General features: G+C 42.8%; 1 protein-coding gene across 8 annotated transcripts in view; it reads right to left on the bottom strand.

Moving 5' to 3' along the window:
- Nucleotides 1–1,216: 1,216 nt before the first annotated feature.
- LOC138965417 (SLIT-ROBO Rho GTPase-activating protein 3-like) overlaps nt 1,217–17,082 on the bottom strand; it is a 181,007-nt gene continuing 165,141 nt past the window's right edge. For 7 of the 8 annotated variants that reach the window (XM_070337569.1, XM_070337571.1, XM_070337564.1 and 4 more), the window contains exons 14-20: nt 16,260–16,394; nt 14,966–15,071; nt 14,225–14,437; nt 13,768–13,835; nt 12,926–12,937; nt 8,399–8,582; nt 1,217–6,407 (exon numbers count right to left, since the gene is read on the bottom strand). In XM_070337569.1, coding sequence (XP_070193670.1) covers nt 5,036–6,407; nt 8,399–8,582; nt 12,926–12,937; nt 13,768–13,835; nt 14,225–14,437; nt 14,966–15,071; nt 16,260–16,394 — 2,090 coding nt within the window. In that variant the 3' untranslated portion in view covers nt 1,217–5,035. The remainder of the gene's footprint in view (nt 6,408–8,398; nt 8,583–12,925; nt 12,938–13,767; nt 13,836–14,224; nt 14,438–14,965; nt 15,072–16,259; nt 16,395–17,082) is intronic. The other variant, XM_070337566.1, reaches the window with a different exon arrangement.

The following is a 17,082-nucleotide window of genomic DNA, read 5'->3' as shown; positions in this document are numbered from 1 at the left end:
CAATGGACGAAAGGTCGACGACCAGATAAACATTTTCTGCAGTTTGGTGGATATCCTTGTAGCCATATAACTAAATTAACCAAATATTACAAGCTATGCGTTTCTTTTTTTGAACAGTATAGATACACTTTCTCTCTCCTGAAAGCAAAAGACAAGTTTGCATTGCAGCAACAATTCACAAGCAGTCAGATAAAATACAGCATATTAAAAGTGATCAGTCTATACAGTTTATGTTGTCTGTAATTAAACAAGAAAGGAACGCTTGTCCTGATAATCAACAGTGCAGTAGCAGTATGATTTCAAACTGGTTTTGGAAAGTCAGAATCATCATACAGTTTGAACATCTAAGGTAGAGCTTAACTTTACACACATACTTGTTAGTAAACTGTGAATACTCCCCTATGTACACATTCCAACGCAGTTTGTTCTTGCAACCATTAATTAATGACTCGCAAAGAAAGTTCTTCAACATTTGAATATTGCACGAATGATCCAGTCAACACAGGAGTCTTTAACGCGTGTGTTGACTTGTGCAGAATACCTGCGCTGTACACGTTTTATTTTAGTCAACTTTATTATATATATCTACACTGGACTCCCCAAGCACATCAGAAATACACATGCAGTTAATTTAAATGACAGAAAATACTGTTACAATGACAGGGCCCACCTCTTTATCCTCACAGCAGAAGCGACAAAATCCTAAAATAGTTTGCATGATCTTTTTGTCCACGCAGATTGTTTGTTTGTTTGTTTATTTGTTGCTTAACGTCCAGCCGACTACGCAGAGCCATATCAGGACGAGGAAGGGGGGGATGAAGGGGGCCACTTGTCAAGCGATTCCTGTTTACAAATGCACTAACCCATTACTTGTGTCCCAGCAGGCTTTAGTAAAACTAAATTAATACCTACTGGAAGATTACCAGTTTCCAGTATGTTAAAATAGGCTTAACCTATCTACTGCTGGACTTACATCAGAACACTAACAGATTAAACTATACATGAATCGCGAGACAAGCGGCAAGAGAAGAGATTTTTGGAAAAAATACAGGTGAATGAGCAAGAAGGCAGAAAAAAGAAAAGAATTCATGAAGAAAAAGAGAGCATGACAGGAAAGAGGAACCAAGAATCTACCTAACAGCAAACTAGAAAGCTCCTGCGGTTCCAAAAACAGGAGGGGCCTTTAATTTCATAACCGCAGTGCCCCACTGCGGGAGTCCACGCAGATAGCCAGCGACGGAAATGAATGAAATAAAAAAGAAGCATATCCTTGCACAGTCAGCAATGTTAAGTCTTCGAGCATAGTGAGCACTAAATTCCACGATTCATTACTGCTGTCTTTTGATGTAAGGAAGCATCACCAATGAACACTTACAAGGATCTGACAGCTATGTTTATTAACATTGTGTTTTCTCTAGCTTTGACTTGATAAAAAAATTGGGCACTTTTCTGAGAGTAAACTTTCTTGAGTACAGCTGTTACTGTCAAACAGTGTCAGTCTTTCAGAAACGTGCAGGAAACACATGGCATCAGTTTGTTGGATAATAGTCTCAACTGTCCGAGTTCATGTCAATCTAGGTGTTTAATTATACTCTTACAATTTGAGCAGAAACCAGCATGCATTGCATTGATGGAAGACAAGTAATAACAGCAAAACTGAGCAGTGCAAAGCTGTACGTTCTATTTACAACACTTCAACTTGCAAAACATGCAAACACTTTAGATGAGCAGACAGGCTGTGTTTAGATTTTCCTCGCACACATTCATGTACACACTGCTCTAGTTCTCCTTTTATTTCCTAGGGTGGGGATGTTAAAAGTACTACATGTATGTCTTGTTTTCATCACGAGCATAACAAGAATCTGTAAAGTTCAAAAACAGTGTCCCAAATGAACTCCCTCTGTCAACAGGCAGCCATGTAGTTATGTCCCTTGAACATAAATATAATGTTTAAGGAGAACTTTGAATTTCAAAGTCAAAACTAACACTTTTCACCCCAGTTTTATTTCAGTTTCAACACAATGCCAAGGTTCTCTCCCTTGCAACAGCTTCCTTGAATTCAGCATGACGCATGAAATGAAATTGCCAACGTTTCACTGCAGCCTGTGTAATATAGGATTTGAAGTACAGTGTATTTTCTGCAGGGGAAAAGCATTAACATAACATATTTATACGAGATGTATTTACAAATAATGCCACAGTTTTCTTCAATTTCCAGACTTTGCAGTTGTAATAGTGAATTTATTTCGTGGAGATTTATTTTGTTTGTCCAAAACTATATGTCAGCAAAACATTCCCATAAACTTCAGGTGTTTTTTGATACATACTATGATATACAGGCAAACATGACCTCTTTGCATAACTGCAGTGACTATGGGAAACTTGGTTACTTTTAGTCCATTGAAAGTGTTCTTCTCGGACATAGCATCTGAATACATATCATGTAACAAGATACACGTTTCCATCATAACAATAGATGTGTTCAACATCATAACAATAGATGTGTTCAACAGTTGAACACTCAGTGTCATTTAAACCAGGAAAGCATTAAGAAACAGATGTATCCATAGTCGTGAGCTCTTTAAGGTGACACTTATTGTGGCATCATAACTAACACGATTCTGATGCACTTTTCTTAATCTTCACAAATAAATGTCTAAAAACAAAACAAAAACAAATGTTAAAAAAAACACAAAAAACAACAATTTTATCTCATGGATATTCAATATTCATAGATTTATATATAATAAAGAGTTTTAATGAAAAAAAAAGAAAATAGAGACATTTGTACATCTGATTTCACTTTTGTTTATTTCCTTGTTACAGGTGAATATTGAGTATTTGCAGACATAATCACAATCTGACTCAGTCTTCCTGACAATCTTTCTTTCTTTATTTGGTGTTAAAAGTCGTTTTCAACCACGAAGGTTATATCGCGACGGGGAAAGGGGGGAGATGGGATACAGCCACTTGTCAATTGTTTCTTGTTCACAAAAGCACTAATCAAAAATTTGCTCCAGGGGCTTGCAACGTAGTATAATGTATTACCTTACTGGGAGAATGCAAGCCTCCAGCACAAAGGACTTAACATTTCTTACATACTGCTTGACTAAAATCTTTACAAAAATTGACTATATTCTATACAAGAAACACTTAACAAGGGTAAAAAGAGAAACAGAATCCGTTAGTCGCCTCTTACGACATGCTGGGGAGCATCTGGTAAATTCTTCCCCCTAACCCGCGGGGGTTCTTCCTGACAATAATAACGGGAGATCTTGCTTGAAAAACTATCAAAGTGAAAACGCAAAGCATGAAACTTTCTTCTTACTGTTCTACCTGTAGACGACAGGAAACTGACGTTAGTTACGATAAAGCAAAGCATCATCAATGCTTTTTGTCCATTATCTGAAAATTAATATTCCCTCCCCTGAACAGAGCCTATTAAAAATCCTTTGAAAGATTTCAAAGGCCAAGGATTTGCTAGTACACACATATTGAAACGCATCACCAGTTAATATCTTTCTTTCTTTCTTTCTTTCTTTGGTGTTTAACGTCGTTTTCAACCACGAAGGTTATATCACGACGGGGAAAGGGGGGGGGGGGAGATGGGATAGAGCCACTTGTTAATTGTTTCTTGTTCACAAAAGCACTAATCAAAAAATTGCTCTAGGGGCTTGCAACGTAGTACAATATATTACCTTACCCAGTTAATATCCCTAGTAGGTTAAGGCCTGTAAGGATGTACAGAGTCATACCTTAGTTGTACATGTATTACAATGCTGAAAAACACACCATTTTTCTCACAGTAATCATGACATCTCACAGCATGCAAACCACGTTCACACACATCCATCACACATCCATCACACATCCATCACACTTCCATCTCAATTCATTTTAAACCAGCGCAAAATGAGCAAAGTTTGAAGCTATTTTCAGATCATGTCAGAAACGTATCAAACACACAGTCTGGATTTTGTGTAGGCTCAGTGAAGAGGCATTTAAATCCTCGTTTAATAAAAAGCTGAAACAATGGAAGCAGTAAAACAGACAAGAGACGCACACCTTTCCCTGAGGAAGCTACTCATGCACTACACTAGCTACACGTAGTCAAACTCATGTCAGTCGGACCTCAAACATGTTGCACAGACATTCAAGGCAGAGACAGTGTTCACTCTTCACTCTCTCTGTCTACACTCTCATCAGCCACCCCCCCCCCTCCCTGCTAAAAAACAAAACACAAACACCCTTCCCCCTTCATTATCAGTGTAGAAAAAAACCGAACTCATACCCAGCCTTTCCTCTCTTCAAAAAACACTAAAGTATATCAATCAGTCGCCTTGATTTGATGAAGTTTACTTTGTCCAATGCAATTTATATACAGGATGATGATTAGGAGACATAACGACCCTGTGTATACACAAGAGGGGCTCAGGAGTGACAAATCTGTCAACACATGACGCACAAAGTATCAGTTTGTCCCTTTCCCTCAAGGGAAGTTCCCAGTTTAGTAATTCTCATCAGTCTACTGCAGTCAGCTACATCATCTCTGCAGTCTACACAAGCACACACAATGCACATTCTTGCCTTGCCGGTGGAACTTTACAACAGTCCCATCTCTTCCGGCAAAGTCGAGGTTTATATCTACCTACGCACGTTCAAGCAGAAACGCACCTCACACAAAGAATACAGAAGCTTACTCCAGCACACACAGTGGTTGGAACACTAGTAGTTATCCCCCTTGGTGCGGCAACACACAGTCTGTCCTACAGTGTTGAGCAGTTAGATCATGTCATCAAAATATTAATAATCATAATAATACAGCCGGTGCTACATCAAATTTTGGCAGTTTGTCCATGGAAGTCTTAGCTGCGTAGTTGTCAGGCCACCCTGTGGCGGTGTCAGGCCACCCTGTGGCGGTGCACGGTTTCTGTCACAACTCAGCTGTGGCAAGCAGATCTTGGTGGTGAGAACAAACAACGAAGCGTGGTGCGACAACCACGCTGACAGCACACAAACACACACACACACGCTATCATTTAGGGGTGGACTCCAGGCTGTGCGGAGAGCCTGCAGAGGTGATGCTGGATGCCGGAGAAGAGTCAGGTTTGCTGGGTTTCCTCATCACCGGGGGCTTCACCTTCACTGGCGGTTTGGGCTTTTGAGCAACGGGCGGGGGCGTGGGGGACTGGGAGATGGGGGGTGCTGTCTTTGGGGTGGAGGAGGCGGCGGAGGAGGGGGAAGAGCCAGGGTCGCCGGCACCACCCACCCTACTCCCTGTCCCAATTCCGCCCGCCAGGCTGCTGCTGCTACCAACGATACTTCCGCCCGCCAGGCTGCTGCTGCTACCGACGATACTTCCGCCTCCCAGGCTGCTGCTGCTACCAACGATATTTCCGCCCACCAGGCTGCTGCTGCTACCAACTATACTGCCGCCCCCTAGACTGCTGCTACTGCCCACGATACTGCCAATGGTGGTGCCGAAGGAGGAAGTCTTGGCAGTCGGGGGGTGGCGTGAGGGCAGGTGGTGCACGCTGGGCATGCTGATCTGCTGGCTGCGACGGAACGGGGAGAACGTCGACATGAGCGAGTGGGAGGCCGATTCTCTGGCAAGGTCACCCGGCTCCGACGAGATGCTGTGGCGGTTGGTGGCGGGCGATACAGACCTGGTGAACTGAGAGGCCGACCCCGAGCTTGCCGCCACGGAGACGGTGGGGAGGGAGGGGGGGGTGACGATGGGCCCCCCGGCTTTCTTCAGCGTGCCCTGGTTGGACTTGGCGAAGGTTTCGGCGGCCGTGGTGGGGCTGTCGGGCTCGCTCGAGTCCTGGGAGGGGGGCGTGTTGGAGCCCTCGGGGAGGTCCAGGACCAGGTCAGGCGTGTGTTTGGGCGTCTGCTTGAGCTTGACCACAGGCAGACTCATGCGCTTGTCCGACTTCTGCTGCATCTCCAGCGACTTGAGCCCTGCCATCACCTCCTCTAGGGCGTTGTCGATGTCCAGAGCCAGCTCGTCCGCCCCGCTGACGTCCGACACCGTGGAGAGCGACATGGAGGACGAGTCCATGATGGAGGAGCAGGTGGAGGAGGAGGCGGGGCGCTTCAGCTCGTGGTCCTCCTGGATGGGGGAGAGGTCGCTGCCGCTCGACACGCTGGAGGTCAGTTCACGTGGCGCCCCCTGGGGGAGGGCGGGTGGGGTGAGCTCCGGAGGGTCCACGCCGATGATGTCTGTCTCTCTGATGACGATGTTGGGCTGGGAGGTGGAGGTGGTGGACTTGTCCGAGGTCTCCAGGCCCGAGTCGTTGCTGACCTGGCGCACCACGGCCTTGGGGGGCAGCGACTGGGTGGAGGGTAGCGACTGTGTGGAGCTGGTCTTGTCCTCCAGGGAGAGACCGCTGCGTGCATCCCCCTGTCTGAAATCACAAACACAGCTGCTGTACAGAAACATCCCTATGCAAACAGAGCAGTGCAAAGCTGTACGTTCTATTTACAACGGGCAATATTCCTTTTGGGACAATATTCCTTTTTTTTTTATATATTCCTACTTAGCTTTGTGTGTGGTTCATGGTCACACTGAGCAAATCTCAATTGTTTGCGTTTTTTACAGTACATGTCACTTCTACGAAGCTCACCATTATTCTAGGGTAGGTTGAAAATGTAACCCCCCCCCCCCCCCCCATAATCCCTGCCATCATACCAGCTGACAAAGATCAATGTCTTAAAACCAGAATGGAGTCGCAGACAAGCACTGAGAACAAGTAGGGACGCTCTAATCTTTTGAGCATTACATTTTGTCCATGCGTGCAACTTTTCATAATTTTTGTTGTTGAAGTGAAAGTAAGCTTCCATTTCTTATTTGAAGACATTTAAAATTAGACATCAGATGCACACAAAAAAACAAAAAAACCAGCAACAAATAAAAAAGATTTTTTAAAATTTAAAACAAAAATGTTTTAGCTGTTTCAGACATTTTCATATGGCGATCAATGAAGACAATCCGTAATAATCACATTGCTTTTGCTTTGAGTCGGAAGAAAAACATGTTTAGAGGTTAAAATGAGCATTCTACTTGCCGTTTAGCCATCTTTAATTTGTTAAGTTGTTGCGAAGCTACTGTTAAAAGTTTTAAAGTGCACAAGTGCAAAGCTGGTTGTTGAAATGTTCTGACTCGACCAGCATGAACACATACAGAAAAATCAAACAATAAATTAATAATAAAAAAACCAAGAACGGCAAGTTTTTCAAACGTTTTTGAATATTGATATAATTATAAACTTCATGGGCACTTCCAAAACACACCAGTAAACCTGCGAGAGTGTCAATATGCATTTAGGTTTTTAGTGAAAAAGTTCTTTCTTGATTAGGTCACTCAAACGTTCAGTCTGCACTCTAGACAACTTGTGCCTTTGCACGGCACATTTTGGTTTCTTCTTCTTTGCTTCACCGCACAGCACAAGTTACCCAAGCGTGACGCAATGTTAACACGGAAATCTGCCACCCTGTTTATTTCACACGGCTCACCTTTTCTCACAACTTTCTTCACAGCCATATCACATGACCTACACTGTATGGAACAAATACGCACCTCTTCTTAAAACCTACTTTTCACAAGCATATATATAGCAAAGCCCGTATTTTATAAGACTAATAGATCATCTCTGTTAGGATTTAATTCCTCTTACTTGATTCTTCAGTCCACAAAGCAAACATACAGGAGAAAAAGTTGCCAGCATAACCAATCTGCTCTATGTCTCTGTGCATCAAGTTTTGGAGAACAGTTGTGAAGTAATGGTATTGAACGTAATGTTACTGTACATGGGCAGTCAAACTAAAAGGCTACTAAGCAGAAACACTATGAAAAGTAAAGCAGAATGGGTCTAATTTGGCCCAAAGTGGGTGCATTTCCTAATTTCGACCCCTTCAGCCCCAGGTGACCAGTTTGCAGAGCGCTTCTTGTAAGCACCTTCACTATGACAGAATGAGTAAAAGTGGTTTGAGAGTACCGACGGGAAAATGTTGTGTTTAAGCATTTTTCAGGGCACACGGAGGCTCTTTTCTTACACAATTAGAAAAGGACTTGGTCGTATTTACGACGAAAGGTGTACCATTCCCAGGCCTGCAGATAACCATGGACTGTGTTCCCAGGCCTGCAGATAACCATGGACTGTGTTCCCAGTCCTCCTTGGGACCAATGTTTTTCCATAGACCATACAGCTTGAATTTTGACAACTGCCACTGTCAGTCTACGTTCAAACAAAGTTTTTCACACAGACATATGCATGGTGTAAAGAAACAGAGCACACCAAGGAACACTTATACCCATACCCATGCTCCCTTGGGAAAAACCAGGCCATTCAATCAAACATTCATTTGAGCTATACTTCACAGCCGGTCTGCTACTTACGGCGGCAGTTTGACGGCGATGTACTTGTCGGGGATGAGTCCCTCCTGGCCGTGACAGCACCCCTCCCACCAGTCATGTGACGCCTGCGTGTACAGCACCAGTGTCTCCCCCTTCTTGAACGACAGCTCGCGACCCGAACGACCTTCAAAGTCGTGGAGTGCCACCGCCTCCTTCACTTCTGGGTCTGTGCATAGAGATGAAAGAGAAAACGTGAACATATTTTTCACTTGCAACTATTAACTTTAAGCAGGAAAGCAGAAAGCATGACAAGTCGATTTTGTACTATTCACAAAGAAGGAAAGCAGAAAGCATGAACACTTTTCTTCGTTGTACTGTTAACAAAGAAGGAAAGAAAAGTACAGCATTTTTTCTTTTTGTATTATTAACAAAGCAGGAAAGAAGAAATCCTGAAAACTTTTCTTTATTGTACTATTAGCAAAGCATTAAAGAAAAGTACAGCAAGAAGTCAAAGTTTATATGCTCTTGTCAGCAATAAAATTTCTGGTAAAAACAAACAACCATCGTGTCCCAAAAAATCTAAAATTGGTGAATTTTTAAAGAATAATAGACTGGTTCTTCTGTTCTGAACATGTAAGTAGTGCATGAAATATATGCAACCAAACCCCATTGAAAACTGGCAGGATTACTTGACATTATCTGCAATTCAGAGCACAATACCATGAAGGCTTACTCACTTTCTCACTCTACTCTGTGTTGACAATGATAATCAGATAGAAGACAGAACAGACAGAACAGACAGAACAGACAGGACAGACAGAACAGACCAATGTGGACATCTTTCCTCACCACCATTTTAAAGAAGACACAAAACCTCATCCTCCCTCCCTCCTCCCCACCCACCCCCTCTCTGTCTGTCTCTGCATCTATCTCCCTCTCTGTCTGTCTCTGCATCTATCTCTCTCTTTCTGTCTCTCTCTCCCTCTTTCTGTCTGTCTGTCTGTCTGTCTCTCTGTCTGTCTGTCTGTCTGTCTCTCTCTCTGCAGTCTTATAACTCCCCTGGGAGAAGTTCAAGTCACACTCAACATAGCAGCTGAAACTCATCTCCTGCAAACAGCCTGACAGTCCTTCTAAACTGTACATGCCAACGTAACATCTAACAAGCGCTCCAGCCTAACATTGTAGTCACAACATTCTATCAAGGTACTGAGTTACTCTCCGACTAAACCCCCTAGTACACCAGTGTTAACTGTAACTGCTGACGGTTAGTCGCTCATGCATGGCAATAACTCGGCCCTCTCTCAAGGAAAGCCTTGCATCACATCCAGCTAGTGTTAGCTATGTAGGGAAACAATAAAGGTCTTCTCTCTCAAGGAAAGCCTTGCATCACATCCAGCTAGTTTTAGCTATTTAGGGAAACAATAAAGGTCTTCTCTCTCAAGGAAAGCCTTGCATCACATCCAGCTAGTGTTAGCTATTTAGGGAAACAATAAAGGTCTTCTCTCTCAAGGAAAGCCTTGCATCACATCCAGCTAGTGTTAGCTATTTAGGGAAACAATAAAGGTCTTCTCTCTCAAGGAAAGCCTTGCATCACATCCAGCTAGTGTTAGCTATTTAGGGAAACAATAAAGGTCTTCTCTCTCAAGGAAAGCCTTGCATCACATCCAGCTAGTGTTAGCTATTTAGGGAAACAATAAAAGTCTTCTCTCTCAAGGAAAGCCTTGCATCACATCCAGCTAGTGTTAGCTATTTAGGGAAACAATAAAGGTCTTCTCTCTCAAGGAAAGCCTTGCATCACATCCAGCTAGTGTTAGCTATTTAGGGAAACAATAAAGGTCTTCTCTCTCAAGGAAAGCCTTGCATCACATCCAGCTAGTGTTAGCTATTTAGGGAAACAATAAAGGTCTTCTCTCTCAAGGAAAGCCTTGCATCACATCCAGCTAGTGTTAGCTATTTAGGGAAACAATAAAGGTCTTCTCTCTCAAGGAAAGCCTTGCATCACATCCAGCTAGTGTTAGCTATTTAGGGAAACAATAAAGGTCTTCTCTCTCAAGGAAAGCCTTGCATCACATCCAGCTAGTGTTAGCTATTTAGGGAAACAATAAAGGTCTTCTCTCTCAAGGAAAGCCTTGCATCACATCCAGCTAGTGTTAGCTATTTAGGGAAACAATAAAGGTCTTCTCTCTCAAGGAAAGCCTTGCATCACATCCAGCTAGTGTTAGCTATTTAGGGAAACAATAAAGGTCTTCTCTCCCAAGGAAAGCCTTGCATCACATCCAGCTAGTGTTAGCTATTTAGGGAAACAATAAAGGTCTTCTCTCTCAAGGAAAGCCTTGCATCACATCCAGCTAGTGTTAGCTATTTAGGGAAACAATAAAGGTCTTCTCTCTCAAGGAAAGCCTTGCATCACATCCAGCTAGTGTTAGCTATTTAGGGAAACAATAAAGGTCTTCTCTCTCAAGGAAAGCCTTGCATCACATCCAGCTAGTGTTAGCTATTTAGGGAAACAATAAAGGTCTTCTCTCTCAAGGAAAGCCTTGCATCACATCCAGCTAGTGTTAGCTATTCAGGGAAACAATAAAGGCTTCTCTCTCATGCTTGATCTGGGTGAATGTCAAATGCAAATGACCTGAACACTGAAAGCTCTGAACCGATGTGGCATTCCAAACAAAATCAAAAAATGACATTGCAATGATTTTCTGCATGAAGAATGACACCTCCGGTTGTAGATGTGTACAGTGAAGAATATGTACTTGAAATATATTATCATAATTTCAAAGTAAAAAAAAATCCAACCCTGTTGAATAAACGATTTTTTTAAATAACTGTCGGGTTTGTATGTGTTGTGGGAGAGTGACCTTTTCTTGCAAGACCTCTGCCAATCACTGGAGGGGCCAATCACTGGAGGGGCCAATCACTGGAGGGGCCAATCACTGGAGGGGCCAATCACTGGAGGGGCCAATCACTGGGGGGCCAATCACTGGAGGGGCCAATCACTGGAGGGGCCAATCACTGGAGGGGCCAATCACTGGAGGGGCCAATCACTGGAGGGGCCAATCACTGGGGGGCCAATCACTGGAGGGGCCAATCACTGGAGGGGCCAAACACTGGAGGGGCCAATCACTGGAGGGGCCAATCACTGGAGGGGCCAAACACTGGAGGGGCCAATCACTGGAGGGGCCAATCACTGGAGGGGCCAATCACTGGAGGGGGCCAATCACTGGAGGGGCCAATCACTGGAGGGGCCAAACACTGGAGGGGCCAATCACTGGAGGGGCCAATCACTGGAGGGGCCAAACACTGGAGGGGCCAAACACTGGAGGGGCCAAACACTGGAGGGGCCAATCACTGGAGGGGCCAATCACTAGTGAGCTCGGGTGTGTGGAAAACACGTGGACGGGAGCATGTTTCCGACACTCCCGTCACTAGTGATTGGCCCCTCCAATGTTTGGCAGAGGTTTTGCAAGAAAAGGTCACTCTCCCACAACACATACAAACTTGACGGGAGTTTGTTTTTGAAATTGGTCTGTATCTCCCTCCTAATAACTAATACCCTTTGAAAGGTAGTGGCAAGAAAAGTCAGATATTTTTGTTCAGTCTGAGAATACATTGTTTCCTTTACTCTGGCATTGTGCTGCAGCTGTTTGTTTTTTGTGCGTGTATTTTTATTTTTCCCTCCTCCATTTTCCATGTGTGCATTACAAGTTGCTGACATTTCTGTGAAAAAGGGGGAAAATGTGTTCTTGTGTATAGAAAACACAGGAACGTACGGTTAGATGGAAGGATGTGCTGGGGAAGAGAACGTTAGTTAAACGGCTAGTGTGATGATTTCCAGTGCAATTGCAAGGCTCGTAACCTGTAACACTCTTCTTTGCTTCAACTGCCTATTCACGTGGTTGTCCTTTTGGCAAAGGTGAAGAAAAACAAAGCGTATATATACACAGGCTAATAAAAACATACATGTAAATTTGATACTGCAACCAAATGAAAATTCTCTCTGACAAAATGACTCAGCATCCATGCACAGTTGACATCGAAAGCGTTTTTGCTCAATGAATCATAATGAAACAATTAAAGGCACACTCCTTCCTGTGAAAACAATTTGGCTTTCAATCTCAGATCTAGCCTGGCTTTTTACAAGGGATAAGAACATCCTTCCACTTGGTCACATACCCAAAATCAACATCCTGACTGTTGTGTGTGCACAGTGAGATCTTCTTTTGTTTGTATTGTGAATTACTGTTGTAGATAAAAAGGCAACTCGCACTGTGCACAAAAAGCAGCCATGCTGTTGAATGTTGGTATTTGTCCAAGTAGCTACATCTGAAATAGCGAGTCCAATTGTTTACATGGGAAGAACAGTGCCTTTCAAAAATGGCCAAAGTTTGTGCTGTCAAATTTAAAACAATAACACAATTGAATTCCATTGAGAAAAAAAAGAGTGCAGTTGACAATTGTTAGCTACATTCATGCAGTTCCACAAAATTAACCACACTCACAGAAAGAAATGTGAACTGAGGAAACCAAACACAATTTGCAAAACCTGGGGCATTTTGTAAGTTGTCTTACCGAATATAGAACCTGGAAAGTAGATGTGTACACACTTAGTGACTGTGACATAAGTGATGGTACAAAAAAGAGTCATAAATCTGGGTAATTCAGGGCTGCATTTTGCAGAAAACTTCCGCAGAGATTTTTTTTCATACTAAATTTTACACAAATGTAATCTTCTCACAGCTAGAAGAAAGTGAAACAACCTCTTACCTACTTACGAGAGGGAAACAAACCCTACATCATTCATTGTGATGTTGTGGACCACTCTAAAACCTTGTGGACCACTCTAAAACCTTGTGGACCACTCTAAAACCCAAATCCTGCTATATATCCCTTTCTATGAGAACCAAATCTGATGGGAATAATTCAGAGATTATCTGCAAAATATTACTGTAAAAAGTCTTGCAGTTATAGCAAAAAGCCAGGTTTCTTTTTCTTGAAGGCCACCAACAGTGTAAGGAACGTAATCACAATAGCAACCTCGCACAAGTGATAACAGACAATTTTTTATTTTTCGCTAAATCGTAATTTCCTTTTCGCGGAAATCCACGATTTCGCGGACAATTCCCATGCCTGCACAGACAGTGAAGACACAGACCGTGAAGACACAGACCGTGAAGACACAGACCGAGTGAAGACACAGACCGTGAAGACACAGACCGTGAAGACACAGACCGTGAAGACACAGACAGTGAAGACACAGACAGTGAAGACACAGACCGTGAAGACACAGACCGTGAAGACACAGACAGTGAAGACACAGACCGTGAAGACACAGTTAAATGACAAAACCTAACAATTGTAACTTAGCAAGTAAGCAAGAAAAGCAAACGACTGAAGCAAATCAACTCTCTCACCTTCTTCGTCGCTAGGGATGGAGCTGGTTTCATCGTCATCCTCATCGTCCACAGCATCTATACTGTTCCTGCACACATAGGCATTCCTGCATACACACTTGGTGAATAACATGTAACTCATCAGTAATAATTATACTCTCCCTATAATTTCACTCTCCCTTCTTTCCCCCCTCTCTAGTTGAACCTCTGTTGCTGTTCAAGCAATTGCCTCCCTTTAATCACCCTGTTCAAAGGTACTGTCACTGATTAATTTTTGTCTTCCGTTTTCTAGAGGGGGTATCCGAAAAGTTGTACACATATTCTACTCCCCAAACTTGACTAAATGTAAAAAGACTAGCGCCATACTGTGTGGCAGCTTGATTTCCCCTGCGTGAAAGCATCCCAAATGTCCATGAGGGTTACCTCAAAGGAATATATGATACCATATTTTTATCTTTATCCTCAAATTTATCCTTACCTGCTATTCTCCAGGATGCACTTCTCGTAGGTGACTCCGCCGTCGTTGAGGAAGATCTCCTCCTGGTGAATGATGATGGTCTTGATGATTTCGTTGACGGAGGCCTGGTAGGACACCTGGTCGCGGTCGGGGGGGATGGGGAGGAGCGTGGGACCGAAGCAGATAGCCAGGTTGTAGGGGTCCATCATGTTCTCGTCACTGTACTCGGACAGACTGCACACACACACATGGAATCAAGTGTTAGTTCCAATAGCCACTGCAGACCTGGGAACCCCTGTTTTGCACTTGGAGTATTCTCAACCAAACTTGGCGTATTTTCAGAAAATGAGCGTACTCCACACAGCATTTGAACATCCATGATTTAAACATGCTTCACATGTGTCCGTCACATCGTTAATTAAGTTTAACAATACATTTAAAACAAATGCTTCTTTCAATGTTTACTGACAAAAACTGTAATCATGTGTCAATCATGTGTCAATCATGTGTCAATCGGCTTCAGGATGCGCTTGTGAAGAAAAGAAATCTTGGAATTTTTCTCGTCATATTTTTTGTTCCCCTGACCGTACTGATCGTATTCTAGACAATCAAGCGTACACAATATGGTGAAATAGTATGGGTTCCAGGTCTGATACTTAAGCCATACACACAATATTCAGTTTCACACCACTCCCAACAACAACTTTCTCAGTCAAAAAGATTTGCAGTAACAAAAAATAACTTGTATGACAGATGACTCACTGGTTGAGGAAAGCGAAGAGGTATCTCATGACGACAAAGACTGGGCGAGGCAGTGTTGCAAGGAGATCTTTGATTCTGTCAAGCCGCCTGTGAACATCGTTTTCACCTGCAATCATAAACTTAAACCGTCAACATCCTTTTCAACTTTAAGCATGTATTATTTACCCAAAGTGGAAAACCCAGCAAATAATTTGTTTCTTTCAACTAAACACAGAATATGCATGTATTGTAACCCACAACGATTTAATAGAGTGCCATGATAATTTTTTTTAAAGTATGAGTTGATCCATTTATGCATTTCTGTGTGTGGTTTTTATGTTTTTTGTATTGGAATTGTAAAGTGCGTGGAGCTGTTATCAGGACTTGCGCTTCAGAAAAGCGATTTATTATTATTATCATTATTAAACAAGTCGCGTAAGGCGAAAATACAATATTTAGTCAAGTAGCTGTCGAACTCACAGAATGAAACTGAACGCAATGCAACGCAGCAAGACCGTATACTCGTGGTCCACCGCTCACGGCATAGGCAGTGAAATTGACAAGAAGAGCGGGGTAGTGGTTACGCTATGCTGCATAGCACGCTTTTCTGTACCTCTCTTCGTTTTAACTTTCTGAGCGTGTTTTTAATCCAAACATATCATATCTATATGTTTTTGGAATCAGGAACCGACAAGGAATAAGATGAAAGGGTTTTTAAAACGATTTCGAAAAAAAAATTTTGATAATAATTTTTATATATTTAATTTTCAGAGCTTGTTTTTAATCCGAATATAACATATTTATATGTTTTTGGAATCAGCAAATGATGGAGAATAAGATAAACGTAAATTTGGATCGTTTTATAAATTTTTAATTTTTTTTACAATTTTCAGATTTTTAATGACCAAAGTCATTAATTAATTTTTAAGCCACCAATCTGAAATGCAATACCGAACCCCGGGCTTCGTCAAAGATTACTTGACCAAAATTTCAACCAATTTGGTTGAAAAATGAGGGCGTGACAGTGCCGCCTCAACTTTCACGAAAAGCCGGATATGACGTCATCAAAGACATTTATCAAAAAAATGAAAAAAACGTTCGGGGATTTCATACCCAGGAACTCTCATGTCAAATTTCATAAAGATCGGTCCAGTAGTTTAGTCTGAATCGCTCTACACACACACACACACACACACACACACACACACACACACACGCACAGACACACATACACCATACCCTCGTTTCGACTCCCCCTCGATGTTAAAATATTTAGTCAAAACTTGACTAAATATAAAAAGAGTAGACTACTGACGTGTGCACTCGACCAGGGCGTCGAATAGATGCAGGGGGAAGAGGGGCTCCCTGAGCTCCCTGAAGTACAGCTTGAGGACACCGGCGATGGAGTTCATGTCACTGGAGTCCACCACGTCCCCAAGCGCGTCCTCACCTGCAAGGTAACACTGTCCTGTAGCACTGTCATCAGTCATCAATAGTAACGCTGTCCTACAACATTGCTGTCAGTCGTGTGTCATCAGGAAATACATTGATTTGATATCAAGTCCACAGTGGGGTCTTAACTTTAAGACACACCTATGTCAAACATAACTTCCTGATATAAATAGCTGAAGAACTTTTAAAATCTTCTTCTAGTTTAGTGGCTCATTCCTGTACACACACCCTCTCCACCCCCACCCCCTTTTTGTCTTTAACAATAATGTCTTTGCATAATCTTTATCATCTGCCATTTTCTCTACACCTGTTTTTAAATCGGCGCAGCACAGAGGTTGTGGCATCGTGTGTAGCAGACAATTGCTTTCGTCAGCCTGGCTCGCTCCACCGGATGTTGCGTCAGATGTGGTCGCGCGCGCACCCACACTCTCACAACATCCGACAGACGCTATCTGTCAGCTCGTCGCCAGTTTTGTATAGAGAAAATGAGAACAGTACGAAGTCCCATGGCATACAGATTCCGGTCACAGGGACTCATTGCACTCATCAGGCACAATGCAGTGTAGCAACAAAAGGATGAGGTGTAACAATTATTTTTAGCTATCTAATGCAGTGGAAATGGAATGAGAGTACAGGGCTGCCTGCAATGAAAGAACAACCTTGGGACCTGCCAAAAAATGTCCCTG

This window comes from Littorina saxatilis, linkage group LG4 (genome assembly GCF_037325665.1).
Source record: "Littorina saxatilis isolate snail1 linkage group LG4, US_GU_Lsax_2.0, whole genome shotgun sequence".
NCBI lineage: Eukaryota > Metazoa > Mollusca > Gastropoda > Littorinimorpha > Littorinidae > Littorina > Littorina saxatilis.
The sequence above is the reverse complement of the archived record's forward strand: the minus strand, read 5'-3'. Positions and strand labels throughout refer to the sequence as shown.